At 41.7% G+C, this 17,736-nt stretch overlaps 2 protein-coding genes across 2 annotated transcripts; both read left to right on the top strand.

Annotated features, from left to right (window-relative positions):
- Window positions 1-298: 298 nt before the first annotated feature.
- LOC114586905 (vomeronasal type-2 receptor 26-like) lies at window positions 299-8,374 on the top strand. The gene is made up of 5 exons (XM_077920641.1): window positions 299-516; window positions 1,244-1,535; window positions 2,524-3,384; window positions 6,202-6,328; window positions 7,473-8,374. The coding sequence occupies exons 1-5, from the start codon at window positions 299-301 to the stop codon at window positions 8,372-8,374; spliced, it is 2,400 nt and encodes a 799-aa protein (XP_077776767.1).
- Window positions 8,375-10,352: 1,978 nt separating this feature from the next.
- Window positions 10,353-16,987, top strand: LOC114586904 (vomeronasal type-2 receptor 26-like). Its single transcript, XM_077920640.1, has 6 exons — window positions 10,353-10,549; window positions 11,458-11,635; window positions 12,438-13,298; window positions 13,941-14,195; window positions 14,713-14,839; window positions 16,086-16,987. Exons 1-6 carry the CDS (start codon window positions 10,353-10,355, stop codon window positions 16,985-16,987), a joined length of 2,520 nt encoding a protein of 839 aa, XP_077776766.1.
- Window positions 16,988-17,736: the final 749 nt, after the last annotated feature.

The following is a 17,736-nucleotide window of genomic DNA, read 5'->3' as shown; positions in this document are numbered from 1 at the left end:
TGTAATTATTAACATAAGAACAGAAGACACTTCTCCCCATATAAGGGTACTATGAGCTGCATTATTATTAAGGAAAGTAGGAGGATCCTACTAATATCCCTTGTACATTTCCAAGGTATGACGAGATAGCCAGCGCTTGGTCCGTCTCATAACAGAGACTTTATCCTGCACCATCTGAGCCACAAATCAGCCCCTAGTGTCTCCTTAAGCCAGGCTGTGCAGGCTGCAGTACAGGACTCAGCAAAGGAGAATGTGGAGGTGGGAGAATTTATGTACAAGAAGAATTATTTCATGCAAGATGGTTGGATTTGTACTATGGCAACCAGTGCCTTTGCCTCAGGTGACATGCAAGATTCCTAATATTGAATGCAGCATCAGTAATCCCCTTCCTATTCTTCACAAGTACTACCAGCCAGGAGACCTCATCATTGCTGGTATTATGTCTCAGATCTACATATTCTTCAACTCAATAGACTTCGAAAAATGTCCTTCTAGTGACCTCTTTGATGACATTGTGTAAGATTTGTTTTCTAAAATCCTCTGATACCACATATTTATTATATTTTCCCTGGAAGAGCCAGGCCCATAGATCAGTGTTAGATCCAGTGAATGGGAGAAGAATGGCAGCTCAACTTTCCCTGCCTTTGTCAAATAATTGCATCATACCTGTAGCTAAGCCACATTAATCATCACCTTCCTGTTGTCTTTTTAGTTGTGGCAGCCATGAATCTAACATCCCCAGCCTATTTCTCTCAGCAGCTTAAGGAGCAATTCAAAGCCAGGATCTGCAAGGTGGATCATCCTGGGCTCAGCCAGCTGAAACCCCTCATCCCAGATCAGACAGAGATACAGTGATGTAAGTCTCCCATTCCAGCTGATTTGGAGCTCACCTGGATCATACAAGGCCAGGGTAAGCCCCCAAAACGGGAGATGTTCCCAGGTGCATGGCAGTGCTGGAGCAGGTGGAGATCTACTCCATACTCCATTGGGTTTCCTTCAAATGACCTAGCATCCCAGTGGAAGCAACCTTAGCAAAAGGGATTGTGTAAGTCAAACTCTTTTTTTTTAAAGGCTTAGTCCCCCAGTTTAGGGCTGGAATCTGTGTGTGCTAATGTTCCTCCAGATTTCCCTAGACTGAGATAGATTGATCTGTAAAATATTATTAGCTCAACTGAAGTGTAGCAGATGTCCCATCCAGAAGGAAACGCACTGTGGCACAGCATGTACATAACTATCATTTCAGGATCATGACACAGCTCTACCAACACATCCTGGCATTAGTATTTGCTGTAAAGGAGATCAATGTAAACCCCCAAATCTTACCCAACCTCACCCTGGGCTTCCACATCTACAACAGTCAGTTCAGCCCAAGCTGGACCTATCGTGTCTCCTTGGAACTCCTCTCTACATATGGCAGATACATCCCCAACTACAAGTGTGACCTCCAGAATAACCCCGTAGCAGTCATTGGAGGCTCTAACTCTGAAGTCTGTCTCCACATGGCAACTATACTGAGCATCTACAAGATTCCACAGGTAAAATTCTCCCAGAGCACCTCTCATGGTGTCAAACTACCCAGACCATTGGGTCTTCTTTTGAGGCAAAGGCATGGCACTTTGCAAGTTCTGAAGATCAGCTGTACCTTTACAACTGTCACTGTGTTCATCCTTTTTTGTTCATCCTTTTCCCTTTGCTCTTTCCCCTTATTGCTTAATATATGATAACTGCCATGGAAATAAATGGTGAAGAGCTGGACGGATATCTTAATATAAATATTTGTGTCTAATTGTGCTGATCTATGCTTGAAGTAAACTGGCTGAGGGACTACAGTAAATATACCAGTGTGGTGTCCTTCAGATGAGATTGAAATCCAACTTTCATTAGCCCCAGACAACGTGGTCAGTGCTCATAGATTATGGGAGTTCTAATCCAACAACAGAATATGGTGGAAGCCCTGCTATGCCAGTGAATGTAAGACATGGCACAACCACGAAAGGCAAATGCGTGCAATTGTTTGAGTAGACTGGCACAACCCTCTTTCAGTATATACTTTCTGCCACTATAGTTTCACAAGTGAGGACAAAGTGAATTCCTTTGCTAGGTTTAGAGAAGAGCTTTCCAAACTGTGTGTCGCAACATGTTGGTGTGTCGCTGTGTCGCACAAATGTGCCCCACACTCCTCCCAGGGCTGGAAAAGGGTTAGTTTAACCTCCAGTTTGCTAGTAAAATTGAATTACTAGGTCATGAAATGATGCATCTCTTAAAAAGTGTGTCACCAACATGAAATGTTTGGAAAGCTCTGGTTTAGAGAATTGGTCAGCATATTTATACCTTTGAATTCCACCACTTTCTCTTAAGCTTGAGAAAAACTGAAAAACTCCCAGGTCGTCAGCACTCAACAACAACAGCAACAAATCTGAAATCTAGGTTGGATTTTAACTGCTGCCAATACAAGTAAACAAGTAAACCACCTCACCCTTTTTTAAAAGTATCTCTTCTCCTCACTCCCTACCTTTCATTTAGCTCATCTATGGCTCTTCTCCAGTGGGAAAAATAAAAACTGAAGCTGCTTTCTACCACCAAATGTTCCCAAATCTAGACCATCAGTATGAAGGGATTCTCAAGTTATTGCTACATTTCAGGTGGACATGGACTGGTTTGTTGACTGTGAATGACGAGAATGGAGACAGGTTTATACAGAGCGTGGTTCCAAAATTTATCCTGAGAGGAATCTGCTTTGATTTCATGGAAAGATTTCCAACAATTACATATTCTAGCAGTGTTACAGACGTGGTTACAGATGGACTCAAGACATTTAATATTGCCATGAGAAGTACTGTCAATGTGTTGCTCATTCATGGTGAAATTGATTCCATGACAGTTTTGAGAGCATTTCCTGAAATGTCAGAATATGAAGGTATACCAATGAAGGCCAAAGGGAAAGTTTGGGTCATGACAGTCCAGATGGATTTCACATCACTTCCCTTTCAAAGAGATCTGGACATTGACTTCCTCCATGGTGCTCTGTCCTTCACAATTCACTCAAAGGAGGTCTTGGGATTCCAGGATTTTTTTCAGACGAGAAATCCCATCTTGGAAAAAGAAGATGGCTTTATGAAGGTGTACTGGGAAAAGGCATTTGCGTGCGATTTCCCTGACTCTGGGGAAAATATACAGGATGGCAAAATTTGCACTGGGGAGGAGAAGCTGGAGACTCTTCCGGGGTCTATTTTTCAAACGAGCATGACTGGACACAGCTACAGCATCTACAATGCAGTCTATGCTGTGGCACATGCCTTGCATGCCGCACACTCATCTCAATTCAAACACAGAGCAATCGTGGATGGAGGATGGCTGACGTTTTGGAATCAACAGGTGTGGAAGGTAAGATCAGGAGCGCAATAATGCAGGAATGCTCCCCATACCCTTGGAAATAATAAAAAAAGGGAAGAATCCAGAGTGTTTGAAAAGTTTCTGTTCTCACCAACAGTGGTTAGCATCTTTTTCCCCCATATAACAATTTTTATTAATTTTTTACATATATTATCATTACATCACATTATATTTTCATTAACACACCTTTTGGCTCCAGTGATCCTATGACTTCCCTCCTTCTCGACTAGAGGTCTACCACCTTAAATTTTGTTTCTTGCTATATCCTCTATTTCCTAATCGTGTTATAACTTTTTAACTTACTCAACCTGAATAGGTATTATTATTATTATTATTAGTATTAGTATTATGGGTTCGCATCTAAAGACCAAATTACATGTCTTGTTGAAAACATGATTCACTGTTTTATGAATCTGTTTTACATATGTCAGTAGAAGCTGCCAGGGAGCTCAGTGAGGACTCATCCTGAATGGGGATAGGCCATTCATCTCACTAACAGGAGATTGCAACAGGAGTTTTATTTAATGCCAAATGGCAGTTGCTGCAGAATGGTCTGTGTCTTTTGTATAATTGTTTTTCATTAAAAGATGCATCATATAAAATCTTGCTGAAATTCAGCAAATTCCCCAAGCAGCAGTAGTAATATAATATACTACGAAAGCATATACAGAAGGTCAGTTATCTGCATCCACTTACTTGAGGACGTAATCAGATCCTGCAGGATCAGGCCAAGGACCCATCTACTCCAACATCCTCTTCTCACAATGTCCAGCCAGATGCCCACAGGACCTGATTGCAACAGGGCTCACCCCAATTTTGATTCCTAGCAACTGGCAATCAGAGGCATCCTGCCTTCAACCATGGAAGCAGAACATGGACATGATGGTCAGCAGGCATTGACAGCCTTATCCCCTGTGAATTCTTCAAACCTCTTTAAAAATCCCTTCAGTTGGTGGAGCTTAACCCTCCTTTATTCTAAACAAAAAGGTAGTAACAAGCCTTACTTGTTCATAAGACGTAAAGGCTGCTTGAAAGACTTTAAATCTTCCTTCTTCCTTTCCTTGTGCTGCTTGGTTGTTAAGCATTCTTCTTGATGGAATGAAGGTGATGACAAAGAAGATGGTGGAGATGTGGGGCTTTTAGTGCTTGATAACTATAATTGCATCTACTACTAGTCTTTATAAATCCTTTGTTGAAGGACCTCATATCCCTCAAGTGGGAAAGCTCACCATCAACCTGCTATATCTAGTTATATTTGGGGATGCAGGTGGCGCTGTGGTCTAAACCACTGAGCCTCTTGGGCTTGCCGATCAAAAGGTCGGCAGTTCGAGTCCGTGCGATGGGGTGAGCTCCCGTTGCTCTGTCCCAGTTTCTGCCAACCTGGCAGTTCAAAAGCATACCAGTGCAAGTAGATAAATAGGTACTGCTGTGGTGGGAAGGTAAACAGCGTTTCCATGCGCTCTGGCTTCCGTAAAGGTGTTTTGTTGTGCCAAAAGCAGTTTAGTCATGCTGGCCACATGACCTGGAAAGCTATCTGTGGACAAACGCTGGCTGCCTCGGCCTGAAGCGAAACGAGCGCTACACCCCATAGTCGCCGCACTTAACCATCCAGGGGTCCTTTACCTTTACCTATATAGTTATTAATTACCCTTCTATTCCCATTCTCTTTCCCCCTCCTGAATTTAGCTCAGCCACTGGGTGAGAAGTAGCGTCTTTAATAATAGTGCTGGGGAAAAGGTTTATTTCAACCAAAATGGAGAACTGGAGTCTGCATTTGATATAATGAACTGGGTGACATTCGCAAACCAGTCCATTCTTCAAGTAAGAGTTGGCGGGATAGACCCACAGGCCGCTTCGGGCAAACAGTTCACCATTCATGAGGATGCAATTGTGTGGCCCAGCAGATTTAACCAGGTACAGTTCAGGCCCATTTTTGTGGGCTCTATCTAAAAAGTGTCATGGCAAAACATCTGTCTGTAGTCATCTTCCTTTGCATCTTCATTTACACACTGGCAGGTAGGCTCACACCCTTTGGAGCATGCCACAAACTGTGCTATTGCTAATCGTGTCCGCCATGTTTGCATGTTGCGTGGTAGATGTGAACATGTTTGTTTACATATGCATATGGCTATCTATTTATAGGGACTTGGTGCAGTGAAGACCCTGCTCATACAGTTGTCCTAATTGCATGGACCACATAAGGCATACAACTCTATGAGAACTAGTGCATGATGCTATTTAGTGCTTTGTTGTTCGTTGTGTTTTTACCCTCTTGTGCTATTCTTGCATTTTTACTTTATTCTGTATATTGTAAGATGCCTTTAGATTGTTTTGTATCAAAGTGATAAATGAAATAAATAAGTTTAATGGTAATCATGATATGATGAGATGTTTCTAGACACTGCTTTTCTTACATTCCATTCAATATACATAGCAACACGGGAAGATGCTTTATAACCAGCCAGACAAATGACCCATCTAGCTCAGTAGAGTTGACACTGACTGGAAACTGGTCTCTGGGGCTCAAGACCAAGGTCTTTCTGAACCCTAACAGGAGCTGCCTGGGATTGAACCCAGGAGCTTATGCATGCAAAGCAGATATTCTACTGTTGAGCTATGGCCCTTCCCCTAAGACAAGAGTGAGGAATCTTCAGGTCTCCAGATTTTTCTAAACTGCAACACCCATATTCCAAGCAAGCATTGCCAAGACTTGAAGGTCCCCACACCTGTCCTAAGGGATGCAGATGTTGGAGTCAGTCTGGGGACACCATGTTTATAGCATATATGTTTCTATGATTTTATGTACAGGCACTGCCCCTTTCTCTTTGTAACGACAATTGCCATTTGGGTTATAGTCGAACCAAGAAGGAAGGGGAGCCATTCTGCTGCTATGATTGCCTTCCCTGTCCAGAAGGGAAGATCTCAAACCAGAAGGGTAAGTAGTATAATGGAAAATTTTCACAAATGACTTAACCGCAAGATGTTTAACTATCTCTTTGCACATGCTGTGTTATTTAATTTTACTTTGCATGGGTAGTGCAAATTGACCCAGCTTCATCTTGTGGCCCAGTTACTCCCCTATCTGGACAGGGATAGCCTAACTACTGTTGTCTATGCTCTGGTAACCTCAAGGTTAGATTACTGCAGTGCGTTATACGTAGGGCTGCCTCTGAAGATGGTTCAGATACTTCAGCTAGTGCAGAATTCAGCAGCCAGGTTGCTCAAGGGAACAAGACGGTTTGAACATATTACACCAATCGTGGTCCAACTGCACTGGCTACCAATTAGTTTCAGGGCCCAATTCAAAGTGCTGGTTTTGACCTATAAAGCCTTAAATGGCTCAGGATCGCAATACCTCAAGGACCACCTCTTCCCGTATGAACCTACCTGGACCCTGAGATCATCTTCCGAGGCCCTCCTTCATGTGCCGCCTCCTCGAGAGGCAGGAGGGTGGTAACACGAGAACAGGTCTTCTCTGCAGTGGCACCCCATCTATGGAATGCTCTCCCCCCCTTTTTTAACAGAACTGGATGAAATTTCCAGGGATAGTATCCCCTTCTGATTGGAATCCACAACCAGGTTCCACACCTACTATCTCTGAGTACAGTATCCTGAATACAGTGGTGCCTCACAAGACGAAATTAATTCATTCTGCGAGTTTCTTCGCCTTGCGAATTTTTCATCTTGCGAATTTTTCGTCTTGCAAAGCACGGTTTCCCCAAAACCTCAAAAAAGGCTACCACACCGCGTGCTATGAGTTGCTCTTGCAAGACGTTTTCGTCTTGCGCAGCAAGCCCATAGGGAAAGTCGTCTTGCGAAGCAACTCAAAAAACGAAAAACTCTTTCGTCTTGCGCGTTTTTCGTCTTGCGAGGCATTCGTCTTGCGAGGTACCACTGTATATAATTGCATAAGAAAGACAAAGATATGCTTGTCATACATCTACCAAGAACACATCTTTCTAGGTTTTGTAGAATTAATATTGGCTACCCCAACTAGTGATTATTATTATTTCTTTATTCTTGCTTATTCCGCTGTAAACAGGGCTCCCATATTTCAAACCTTATGTTTTCTTTTCCAGACATGGATGACTGTTTGCAATGTCCAGAGGATCAGTATCCAAATAATGCCCAGGATTCATGCATTCCAAAAGTCATAAGTTTCCTGTCTTATGAAGAAGCTTTGGGGATGACTCTGGCAATATTGGCTCTTTCCTTTTCATTCCTTACAGCTTTAGTGCTTGGCATCTTTGTTAAGCACCAGGGCACTCCCATTGTCAAAGCCAACAACCGGAATCTCACCTACGCTCTCCTCATGTTCCTCCTTCTCTCCTTCCTTTGTGCTTTGCTCTTCATTGGCCAACCAAAAACACTGACATGCCTTCTTCGACAAACTGCTTTTGGCATTATCTTCACAGCAGCTGTGTCTTGTGTTCTGGCCAAAACCACCATTGTCGTTCTAGCTTTCATGGCCACCATGCCTGGATCCCGAATGAGGAAATGGTTGGGGAAGAGACTGGCTGTTTCCATTGTTCTTGGCTCCTCCCTGATTCAAAGCACTATTTGTACGGTGTGGCTCTCAACCTCTACCCCATTCCCAGAGTTCAACATGCACTCAGTTGTTAAAGAAATTATACTAGAATGTAATGAGGGCTCAGTCGCCTTGTTTTACTGCGTCTTGGGCTTCATAGGTTTGCTTGCCACTGTCAGCTTCTGTGTCGCTTTCCTAGCCCGTAAGTTGCCTGGTAGTTTTAATGAAGCCAAGTTTATCACCTTCAGTATGTTGGTCTTTTGCAGTGTTTGGTTGACCTTTGTCCCAACCTATCTCAGCACAAGGGGGAAATATATGGTTGCCGTGGAGATTTTCTCCATCTTGGCCTCCAGTGCTGGGTTGCTGGTTTGTATCTTTTCTCCAAAGCTCTATATCATCCTGTTGAGACCTGAGCTGAACAACAAGGAACAGCTAAGAAGAACAAAACAATGAAATATTCTAAATTATTTGACCATTTTAAATTAGCGATGTGTAAGTGACAGGAATTAAGCCAAGGAGAAATAACTAATTATTCCTGTGGCCTTTTGTACTGAGGGGGAGTGTACTGGTTTTGTTATTATGGTATGTATTTTTATGTTTTTATACTGTAAACTGCCCTGTGATCTTCGGATGAAGGGTAGTCTAGGAATCTAATAAAGAAAAATAATACACATGAGCTAAATTGTGCTGTAATTTATTGGACTGAGACCTATGTTACTGTTGCATTCTTTATTATTTATTTAGTGTAGATAAAATGCAATGTGAACTGCGGTTTGGATCTAGACATTACTTATATTTAGAAGAGACTGTTTGAAACAAAAGAAAATATCTGTGAGATATTGGGCTGGATTCAGACTTATAATAGTACTTATCTTGGAGTGAAATAGGCTAAACTACTAAAACTGTCTGGATCAAAACCTTATTTTTTTAATCAACAGAAGCAACTGAATACTTATTGCACTTCCAGGAAAAAAAATCATAATTGTTGCTATAATAGCTTGTGTGGAGAAAAGGTGAGTATTTGCCAGTCTGTTTAAGTTTTGTACTTTGGAAAAGATTTGTGTGACTTCTGCTGATGTCAGTGTGCAAGTGTTGAAGTTTGAGACATGGGTCGCAGGCCTGAGTTGCTTAAGGCCTGAGCCACAGCAGAGGGATTTGCATTGCCTTATCCGAAACATTGAAAGAAAGTAATTTGAATCATTTTAAAAACCCGATCAGCCCAAGTGAACCTTTCCTCCTCTGGATGTTTCTTTGCTATGTAACCAATGTCATGGAAATCATTGTATCCTGCTCAATACTCAGTGTGCATGAGAAGGAAATAGGGGCAGAAGTCTGGATCACAACAGCTTTCCATGAAATCAGCTTTGACTTCTCAATTTCTCCTAATGACTCGCAGCATCTTCAGGGTTCTCTCTCTTTTGCAGTGAAGACCACAACAAGGAGCACCAAACATGACTACTATGAAATATAGTCCAAACATCTCCAGGTTTTTTTAAGGGAAGCATTTCTGTGTTCATATTCAAAGCATGTGTTATCCGTGAAAGGCTGGATCAGCTGAAGACAGCAGGAGAAAGTAGAGATGTTGAAATTCTGCTCTTTTGTATCTATTTTAAAATTCTATTTCCTATTTGTTGCAAGTTGCTGTAACCTCATGGTGAACGCTGGGTAATTAATTTTAAAAGTGAAATACATCTGCAGGGTGGGTCATAGAGGAAGATTCCCCCCTCTGGTCTGTTTCCAGGCCTTGCCCACTTCATCCAGACAGAGCCCATGTGCCAGACATCTAATCAGTGGGCCTGGTGGCACAAGAAGCTCTATTGACTGCCTCCCCCCAGATGCAGTGACACCACAAAGAAGGGCCAAATGTGGTTTTTCATTTGGATTCTAAAACATTCAAGTTTTCAAAATAAGGGTCCATTTGGAACTTATGCAAAAGTTGACTCCACCTCAGTGATTAAATATAGTTCAAACCAGTTACATGCCTGTGCTGGGGTTTTTTTTAAGACCTCAGTTGTGAGCACATTTGTAACTATCACAAGTTAAAACTTCCTTCCACTGAGGATTGTCCAGAGAAGACTTCAGCTGAGATGTGAAAAACATGTTTTCTTTTGCAATATTGCAGAGAAACAATGAATCAGATCAAGTTCTTAACAGACCTGCAATTATCAAATTAATCACCATTATTTGTACTCCCCCCCATCCTTGGAGCGGTCTACTGGTCCCATGCAAAATAACAATCAAAGACTAAGGGGTGTTATTAATATCTAAGAGTCACTCAGAGCTGGGCCTATAGACATAGCTCTGAATGGCCACCTATTCTTTCTTCTGTATTTTTTGCCCTTGAATCAGCTGGGTGAGTGATCATTCAAATTCTGCTGAATAAGAATCACAGAGCAGATGGCTTGGTGTCTACCATTAAACTCTCTGCAAGATGTTATTATTTGGGGTGGTGATATTCCTACTGCTGTCCCGGGGGATATGTTCTATCAATGAACCTGTTCCTATAATTCACAAATATTATCAGTCGGGAGACCTCATCATCGCTGGCATTATTTCCCAGATCTACATATCTTCAAGCACCATAACCTTTGAACAACATCCGGCTCAGGAACTTTCTGATGACCACATGTATGTTGCTTTAAAGCCATATCATAGTGTTTTAATGATACTTTCCCCAGACATGCTGTCCTTTTGTATTGGATTTGGGTGGAAACTGTTGCTTTATTGATTGTCTTTAGAGTCAGCCAGTTAGTTTGGGGGATTATTATTGAGGATATCTGAAATCTCTGTCCCTCTTTTTAACGTGAGGAAGAGCAAACTACAGATTAATCATTTTCTCGTTACATAGTAGTCTGGACAGCATACTGCTTTCAATTGTGCTTCATAGAGATGATCACTATCTCTCCATTTTGATGCTAAATATGTGGGACATTTCTTGGAACTGATATAGAGAGGGATACTATATGTAATGTCTTGAGTTTCAATGATATATTTTTGCATTAGTTTAGTGTTTTATTCCCTGCTTTCTGAGAGAGGTACGGCAAAATGACTTTCAGGGTTTGTTCATCAACATTACAGGCAGTAAATCTAATGTGAGAATAGTTGATTTCCAAGAGTTTAGGAAGAGTGGTGCTTTGAGGCGTCTTTTCCAATGAAAATATTTGTGCTGCAAATTTCTATTGCTGCTGCTGCTGCTTCTGTTTGCAACACAATGACTGTATGTTTGTAAATGAGATGATGTTTGAAGTTGGAGGTCCTTGTTTTACAACCAGCTCCTGTTCACACTACTTTTGACCTTGGCCTTAAAAACTATTTATGTGCAATTAATTTATACACTGAACTGAAATGTTGTGAATGTGATGAACTGAAGCCGATGGTGTAAAATGTAACACATGACTCTCACCATATGACACTTGATAAAGGGTCCTGACTCAGAACTACCAGCACATCCTGGCCTTGGCATTTGCCGTGAAGGAGATCAATGCCAACTCCCAAATCTTGCCCAATGTCACCCTTGGATTTCACGTCTATAACAGTCATTTCAGTGCCAGCTGGACCTATCAAGCCTCCATAGAACTTCTCTCTAGACGGGCCAAGTTCATCCCTAACTACAAGTGTGATGTTGAGAATACTCCAGTAGCAGTCATCGGGGGACCAAACTCTAATGTCTGTCTTCACATGGCAACTATCCTGAGCATATACAAGATGCCACAAGTAAGACGTGTGTGGGGAACCTCTAAGTTGAACAAGTCATTTGAATGCCATTCACCTCCATCTTGATGCGTCTTGAAAACTGGAAAAGCTGTGACTGAAATAGACACATTCAGAATATTACTGAAATAAAAAACACCTTGCGGTCTATTATCTATCTCTATCTATCTATCTATCATCTATATATCTATCATCTATCTATATCTATCTATCTATCTATCTATCTATCTATCTATCTATCTATCTATCATCTATCATCTATCTATCTATCATCTATCATCTATCTATCTATCATCTATCATCTATCTATCATCATCATCTATCATCTATCATCATCATCTATCATCTATCTATCATCTTATTCATTTCTGTACCAATAGAAAAAAAAGAGGAAAAGGCCTCATGGCTCAGTGACCTAAGGTAGTTTCCTACTCCTTGTTCTTCTTTGATGGACCGCTAGCTAAATTTTCGCAGGCTATTTAAATATAGCATGATTTCAGTACCAAAGATGTTTTACCCATTAGATATTTTGAATGTGAAAGTTTTCCCTACCTTATATGGCCCTGTAGTTAGCAGAGTGATGTTAGGTGAGGAATGGGGTGAGCAGGACCACAGGTCAAATATATTTTCTAAGATTATATACCTGATTCATTACATCCATATCAATCTTTCTTTATAGATATTTAGTACTGGATTGGTTTTGGTATTCAAGGGTAAAACAATTTGAGGGGGAAAGCACAATTTGTCATTTCTCTGTACTCACAAAGCGACAAATGTTTCTCTTCCCTTACCTTTTCAAAACTAGCTCATATATGGCTCTTCTCCAGTCATGAATAATGAAACTCAGGCTGTCTTCTTCCACCGGATGTTCCCAAATGGAGCCTTTCAGTACAAGGGAATTCTCCACTTACTTCTGCATTTCTCATGGACGTGGATTGGGGTTGTTTCCCAAGATGATGACAACACAGAGAGCTTTATAGAGAACATACTTCCTCTGCTTTCCCAGGGTGGCATCTGCTTCGACTTCATAGAAAAATTCCCCAAACTAACTTCTTCCAGTGGCTTTGGAGACATGATAGGAGAAGGCTTTAAGACAGTCAGTGTTGCTATGTCAAGTACTGCCCATGTTGTGCTTGTGCATGGAGAAATTCAGACCATGATGGTTTTTAGAGGAATGCCTCAGATTGCAGAAATGGAGAATATGCCATGGAGGACAATGGCTAAAATTTGGATTATGACAGCCCAGATGGATTTCACATCATTCCCCTTCCAAAGAGATTGGGACATACATTTTCTCCATGGTGCTTTGTCCCTTTCAGTTCATTCAAAGGAGGTGCTGCTTTTCTACACATTTCTTCAGAACAGAAACCCTGCTTCAGGAGAAGAAGATGGCTTCATCAGGGAGTTCTGGGAAGAATCATTTGAGTGTTCATTTCCCAGTTCTGCGGCACACAAGATGGACAGGAAAAGGTGTTCTGGGAATGAGAGGCTGGAGATGCTTCCTGTTTCTGTGTTTGAAATGGGCATGACTGCTCATAGTTACAGCGTCTACAATGCAGTTTATGCAATAGCACATAGTTTGCATGCCAGATATTTATCACAATTCAAATACACAGGAATGTCACATGGTGGAAGATGGAAGCTTCTGGAGCCACAACAGTGGCAGGTAATGGCCTGATCACATGGAAGACACCACCACATATTTGGTGCAACAGCAACCCTTAGATGGTTCAGAAACTTGCATCATTATTAAGGATAGAATATTGGCATCTAAATGGTGGTTGAAGAAATGACTTTCTTCTAAAAAAAACAACAACCCCTGCCCATTGCAAGTTATAAAAAGCTGAACAGTGGTTTGACTATAACTAGTGATGATAAAACTTTGTAATGGAACTATTTTAAAACACACATTGAATTTATGTGTATTTTTTGGGAAGTAGTTACCAGAACAAGAGAGGAGCGTTCTTTCAGTTTCCCACCTCTTTGCTTTAAAATGTAATTCGACCATCTCTACAAGAGTTGTGTCTATTTCCATGAGCAGCCTGGTAGTCACAATTTCCTCAGAAATAACTTATTTAGAAGAATAATTTATTATCATATAGTATCACCCCAGAGGCATTGTTGGGTAAAAATGGAGCTCATCTGAAATTTTAGGTGATTTATTGTTACTGTTGATGCCATTGGCCTGTATAAAGACTTTTAAGGAAACACAATCTGAACACTCCAAGTAAAATATTTTATCACCATATTTCATAGTTCCATCTTTTGCACCTTTACACACTTACAATTTCTCTTCCTCATAATTCAGCTCCACCGTATTCTCAGAAGTATTTCATTTAACAACAGTGTGGGGGAAATGGTGTCCTTTGATCAAAATGGGGAACTAGCTGCTGGATTTGACATTATAAACTGGGTCACATTCCCAAACCAGACCTTCTTCAGGGTTAAAGTTGGAAAGATAGACCCTCCGACTCTCCAAGATAAGAAAGATGCTCTGACCTCCCTGGACAACGTCTTCACCATTCATGAGGATCCCATCATCTGGCCCAAACAATTTAACCAGGTGCAGTCCTTGCATATTTCAGGCTGCATTGACTAATTTCCTCACTATTCAAGAAGTGAGTTATCTAGATACTCAAATGGTTGTAGTTCAATGTTCTTGAATTTTTGAGGTCTCTGGTGAAATCATGCTTTCAAACCAAAACATTCACCTTGCAGAATGCTGGAACTTCATTACTATGCAAAGTCCTTTGGCCTTTTCATTGTTCTAGTCGAAGGTTGCTGGTAGTAGAGAAAATCTGCAGACTGTTCAACCACCCATCTAAAGCCATCCTGGGCTCTCACTGGTGTGGCCGAAGAGCACCTTTTGCAATCCCCTATCCTTTAAATGTTCCTATGCTGGTATAAATCTCATTCCAATTTGGGGATATTTCAGAGGATGAAGGTGGCTTTTAATTCATTGGGTCAAATCCATTCCCTGACCTTTCCTGTCACATCTCTCAACTGATAGAGAAGACTGAGATAAAATTTCCAAAATATAAGATCTCAAGTAAGCACATTTTTATTTCTTTTATGCACAGTCACAGCCCCTTTCCATGTGTAATGACCACTGCCATCCAGGTTATAGCAGGACCAAGAAAGAAGGAAAGCCATTTTGCTGCTATGATTGCTTTCCATGTCCAGAAGGGAAAATCTCAAACCAGAAAGGTAAGAAATTTCATATAGATAGTGGATCTAGTCAGTACCTCATAAAACTGAACAGCTATGACCTTGCTTATCCACATCAGTTTATAAAAGTCAACATTATTTAACATCCACCTTTTTCTCTGTACAAGACAACATAGCACATCATCACCCCCTTGGATGATGGTTCAAGGAGATTTGCAACTCCAGGCTTCAAAATCTGCATTTTTTTTCTGCTTCAAGAAGTGCTTAACTTCTTTGAGGACAAGCCTGCTTACCCCCTATTAGGGATGTGGTGGATTTGCGGGACAGCCAGAGCCCCCCTCGCCAAAGATACTGGGCTATGTGTTGGGGTCCGATCCTTGCTGGAGCGTGAGCTTCGGCTCACGCTCCTGCCTTGAAATCCTGCTCCACGTCAGCCTGCCAAATTGGCCAGTGGTTGGCTGGTGCAGAGGGCTGGGGTCTCCAGGGGTGGGCTTGAGGGAACAACCAGGTCTCCACCCAGGGGATTTAAACAAGCCTGTGCCAGCCCCCAACAAGAAGCTCTTCTTCATTGCATCAACCTACCGACTCACTCCAGGAATTTTAAATTTACACATTGAATTCACATTGCTTTGACTGTGGTGGTTGTTCTATTCTTCAATCAGGCTTTGGGCTGATTGACATCAATGCCCTTTTAAATGATCTGTGGGAGGGGGATTTTTTGTTTATATTATTATTATTATTATTATTAATGTCAATGCCAGATGTCACTAACCTGGTGCCTTCCAGATCATTTCAATTGCAACTCTCAGTAGTTCCATGGGGCTTCAATGGCTTCCTGCAGCCAATCAGAAGCCACACTTTGGTTTTCAAATGTTTCAGAAGTCAAACGGACTTCTGGAATGGATTCTGTTTGACTTCTGAGGTACAGGTGTATTCTCACTCTGAAAACTTTTAATAAACATATAAATATTTTTAAAACTGCATATGCACCTGAATGTGATATAGAAAGTATGAAGTCTGAGGTGTATGAATATCTAAAACACTTTCAAACCTTCTAAAAATGCATTTTTAAAAATATTTCATCACCCCTTTAAAACACATGGCCTGAACATACCCCTGTATCTGGGAACAGGGATATATACTGTACCATTCCTATTGCAAGATTAACTTTGATATTTCTCTTCTACCAACACTGTTGCAAAGGAAGAAATAAATGAATTGATGCATGGTGCAAGGGCTGAGATTCTCATTTATGCTTGCTATGTTCTTTGTATTCTGATTCCAGATATGGATGATTGCTTTCAATGTCCTGGAGATCAATATCCAAACATTGGTCAGGATACATGCCTTCCGAAAACCATCAGCTTCCTTTCTCACAAAGAGCTTCTGGGGATCAGCTTGGACACTGTTGCTCTCTCCTTTTCTTGCATCTCAGCTTTTGTGCTTGGAATCTTTATGAAGAACAAGGACACACCCATAGTCAGAGCCAACAACAGGGGCCTCACCTACACTCTCCTCCTTGCCCTCCTGCTCTCCTTCCTTTCTGCTTTGCTGTTCATTGGACAACCGGAGGTTGTGACCTGCCTCCTTCGACAAATACTTTTTAGCATAATCTTCTCCGTGGCAGTTTCTTGCGTATTGGCCAAAACCACCATTGTGGTGCTAGCTTTCATGGCCACGAAGCCAGGGTCCAGGATAAGGAAGTGGGTGGGGAAACAATTAGCCATCTCCATAGTCCTGTCCTGCTCCCTGATTCAAGCCACAATCTGTAGTGTCTGGCTGGCAACCACTCCCCCATTCCCAGACCTTGACAAACACTCAATGCCGAAAGAAATTGTGCTTGAATGCAATGAAGGGTCGACTGTCATGCTTTACTGTGTGTTGGGCTTCCTGTGTCTCCTGGCCATTGTCAGCTTCACGCTGGCCTTCTTAGCTAGAAAGTTGCCCGACAGTTTCAATGAAGCCAAGTTCATCACCTTCAGCATGTTGATCTTTTGCACGGTATGGCTGTCCTTTGTTCCCACGTATCTGAGTACCAAGGGGAAGTACATGGTGGCCGTGGAGATCTTCTCCATCTTGGCCTCCAGTTGTGGGTTACTGGGCTGCATCTTTTCCCCAAAATGCTATGTCATTTTACTGAGACCTGATCTGAATAGCAAAGAGCAGCTAAACATAAGAAAGAATTAAAATAATTAACAAGTCTGTCTGTTCAATTCTATATGGCACGTTTAAATAAATCTTTGAGATTAAATCACGTGTTCCTCCATAGTGTGACATTAGAATTGAGACACTCCCTTCTGGATCCTTTCTATCAGCGGAATGGGGATAATGTTGAACATTGGGGAAGTTTAATGAATATAGACTCATATAAATGAAGAGTTGGACAGGGTCTAATGTAGTAATCACAGCAAAAGGATCCCTGACAGATGTTCATCCAAACTTGGGTTAAGAATGAAGGGCATCACAGGAAACCTCAATTCTGACCTCTGATTGAGTTAAATATAACAACAACAACTTTTTTATTTCTACCCTGCCCACCTGGCTAGGTTTCCCCAGCTACTCTGGGTGGCTTTCAACAGAACCTTAAAAACAGAATAAAACTTAAAACATTAAAAAACTACCCTAAACAGGGCTGCCTTCAGATGTCTTCTGATACTCAGATAGTTGTTTATTCCCTTGACATCTGATGGGAGGGCATTCCACAGGGCAGGTGCTACTACTGAGGAGGCCCTCTGCCTGGTTCCCTGCAACCTCACTTCTCGCTGTGTGAGGGCTGAACGATAGGGGTGGAGACGCCCCTTCAGGTCTACTGGGCCGAGGCCATTTAGGGCTCTGAAGGTCAGCACCAACACTTTGAATTGTGCTCAGAAACATACTGGGAGCCAATGGGCGGCCACTCCCAGTCTAGCTGCCGCATTCTGGATTAGTTGCAGTTT

This window comes from Podarcis muralis, chromosome 16 (genome assembly GCF_964188315.1).
Source record: "Podarcis muralis chromosome 16, rPodMur119.hap1.1, whole genome shotgun sequence".
NCBI lineage: Eukaryota > Metazoa > Chordata > Lepidosauria > Squamata > Lacertidae > Podarcis > Podarcis muralis.
Note: the sequence above shows the minus strand (reverse complement) of the source record. Positions and strands in the feature narration are given on the sequence as shown.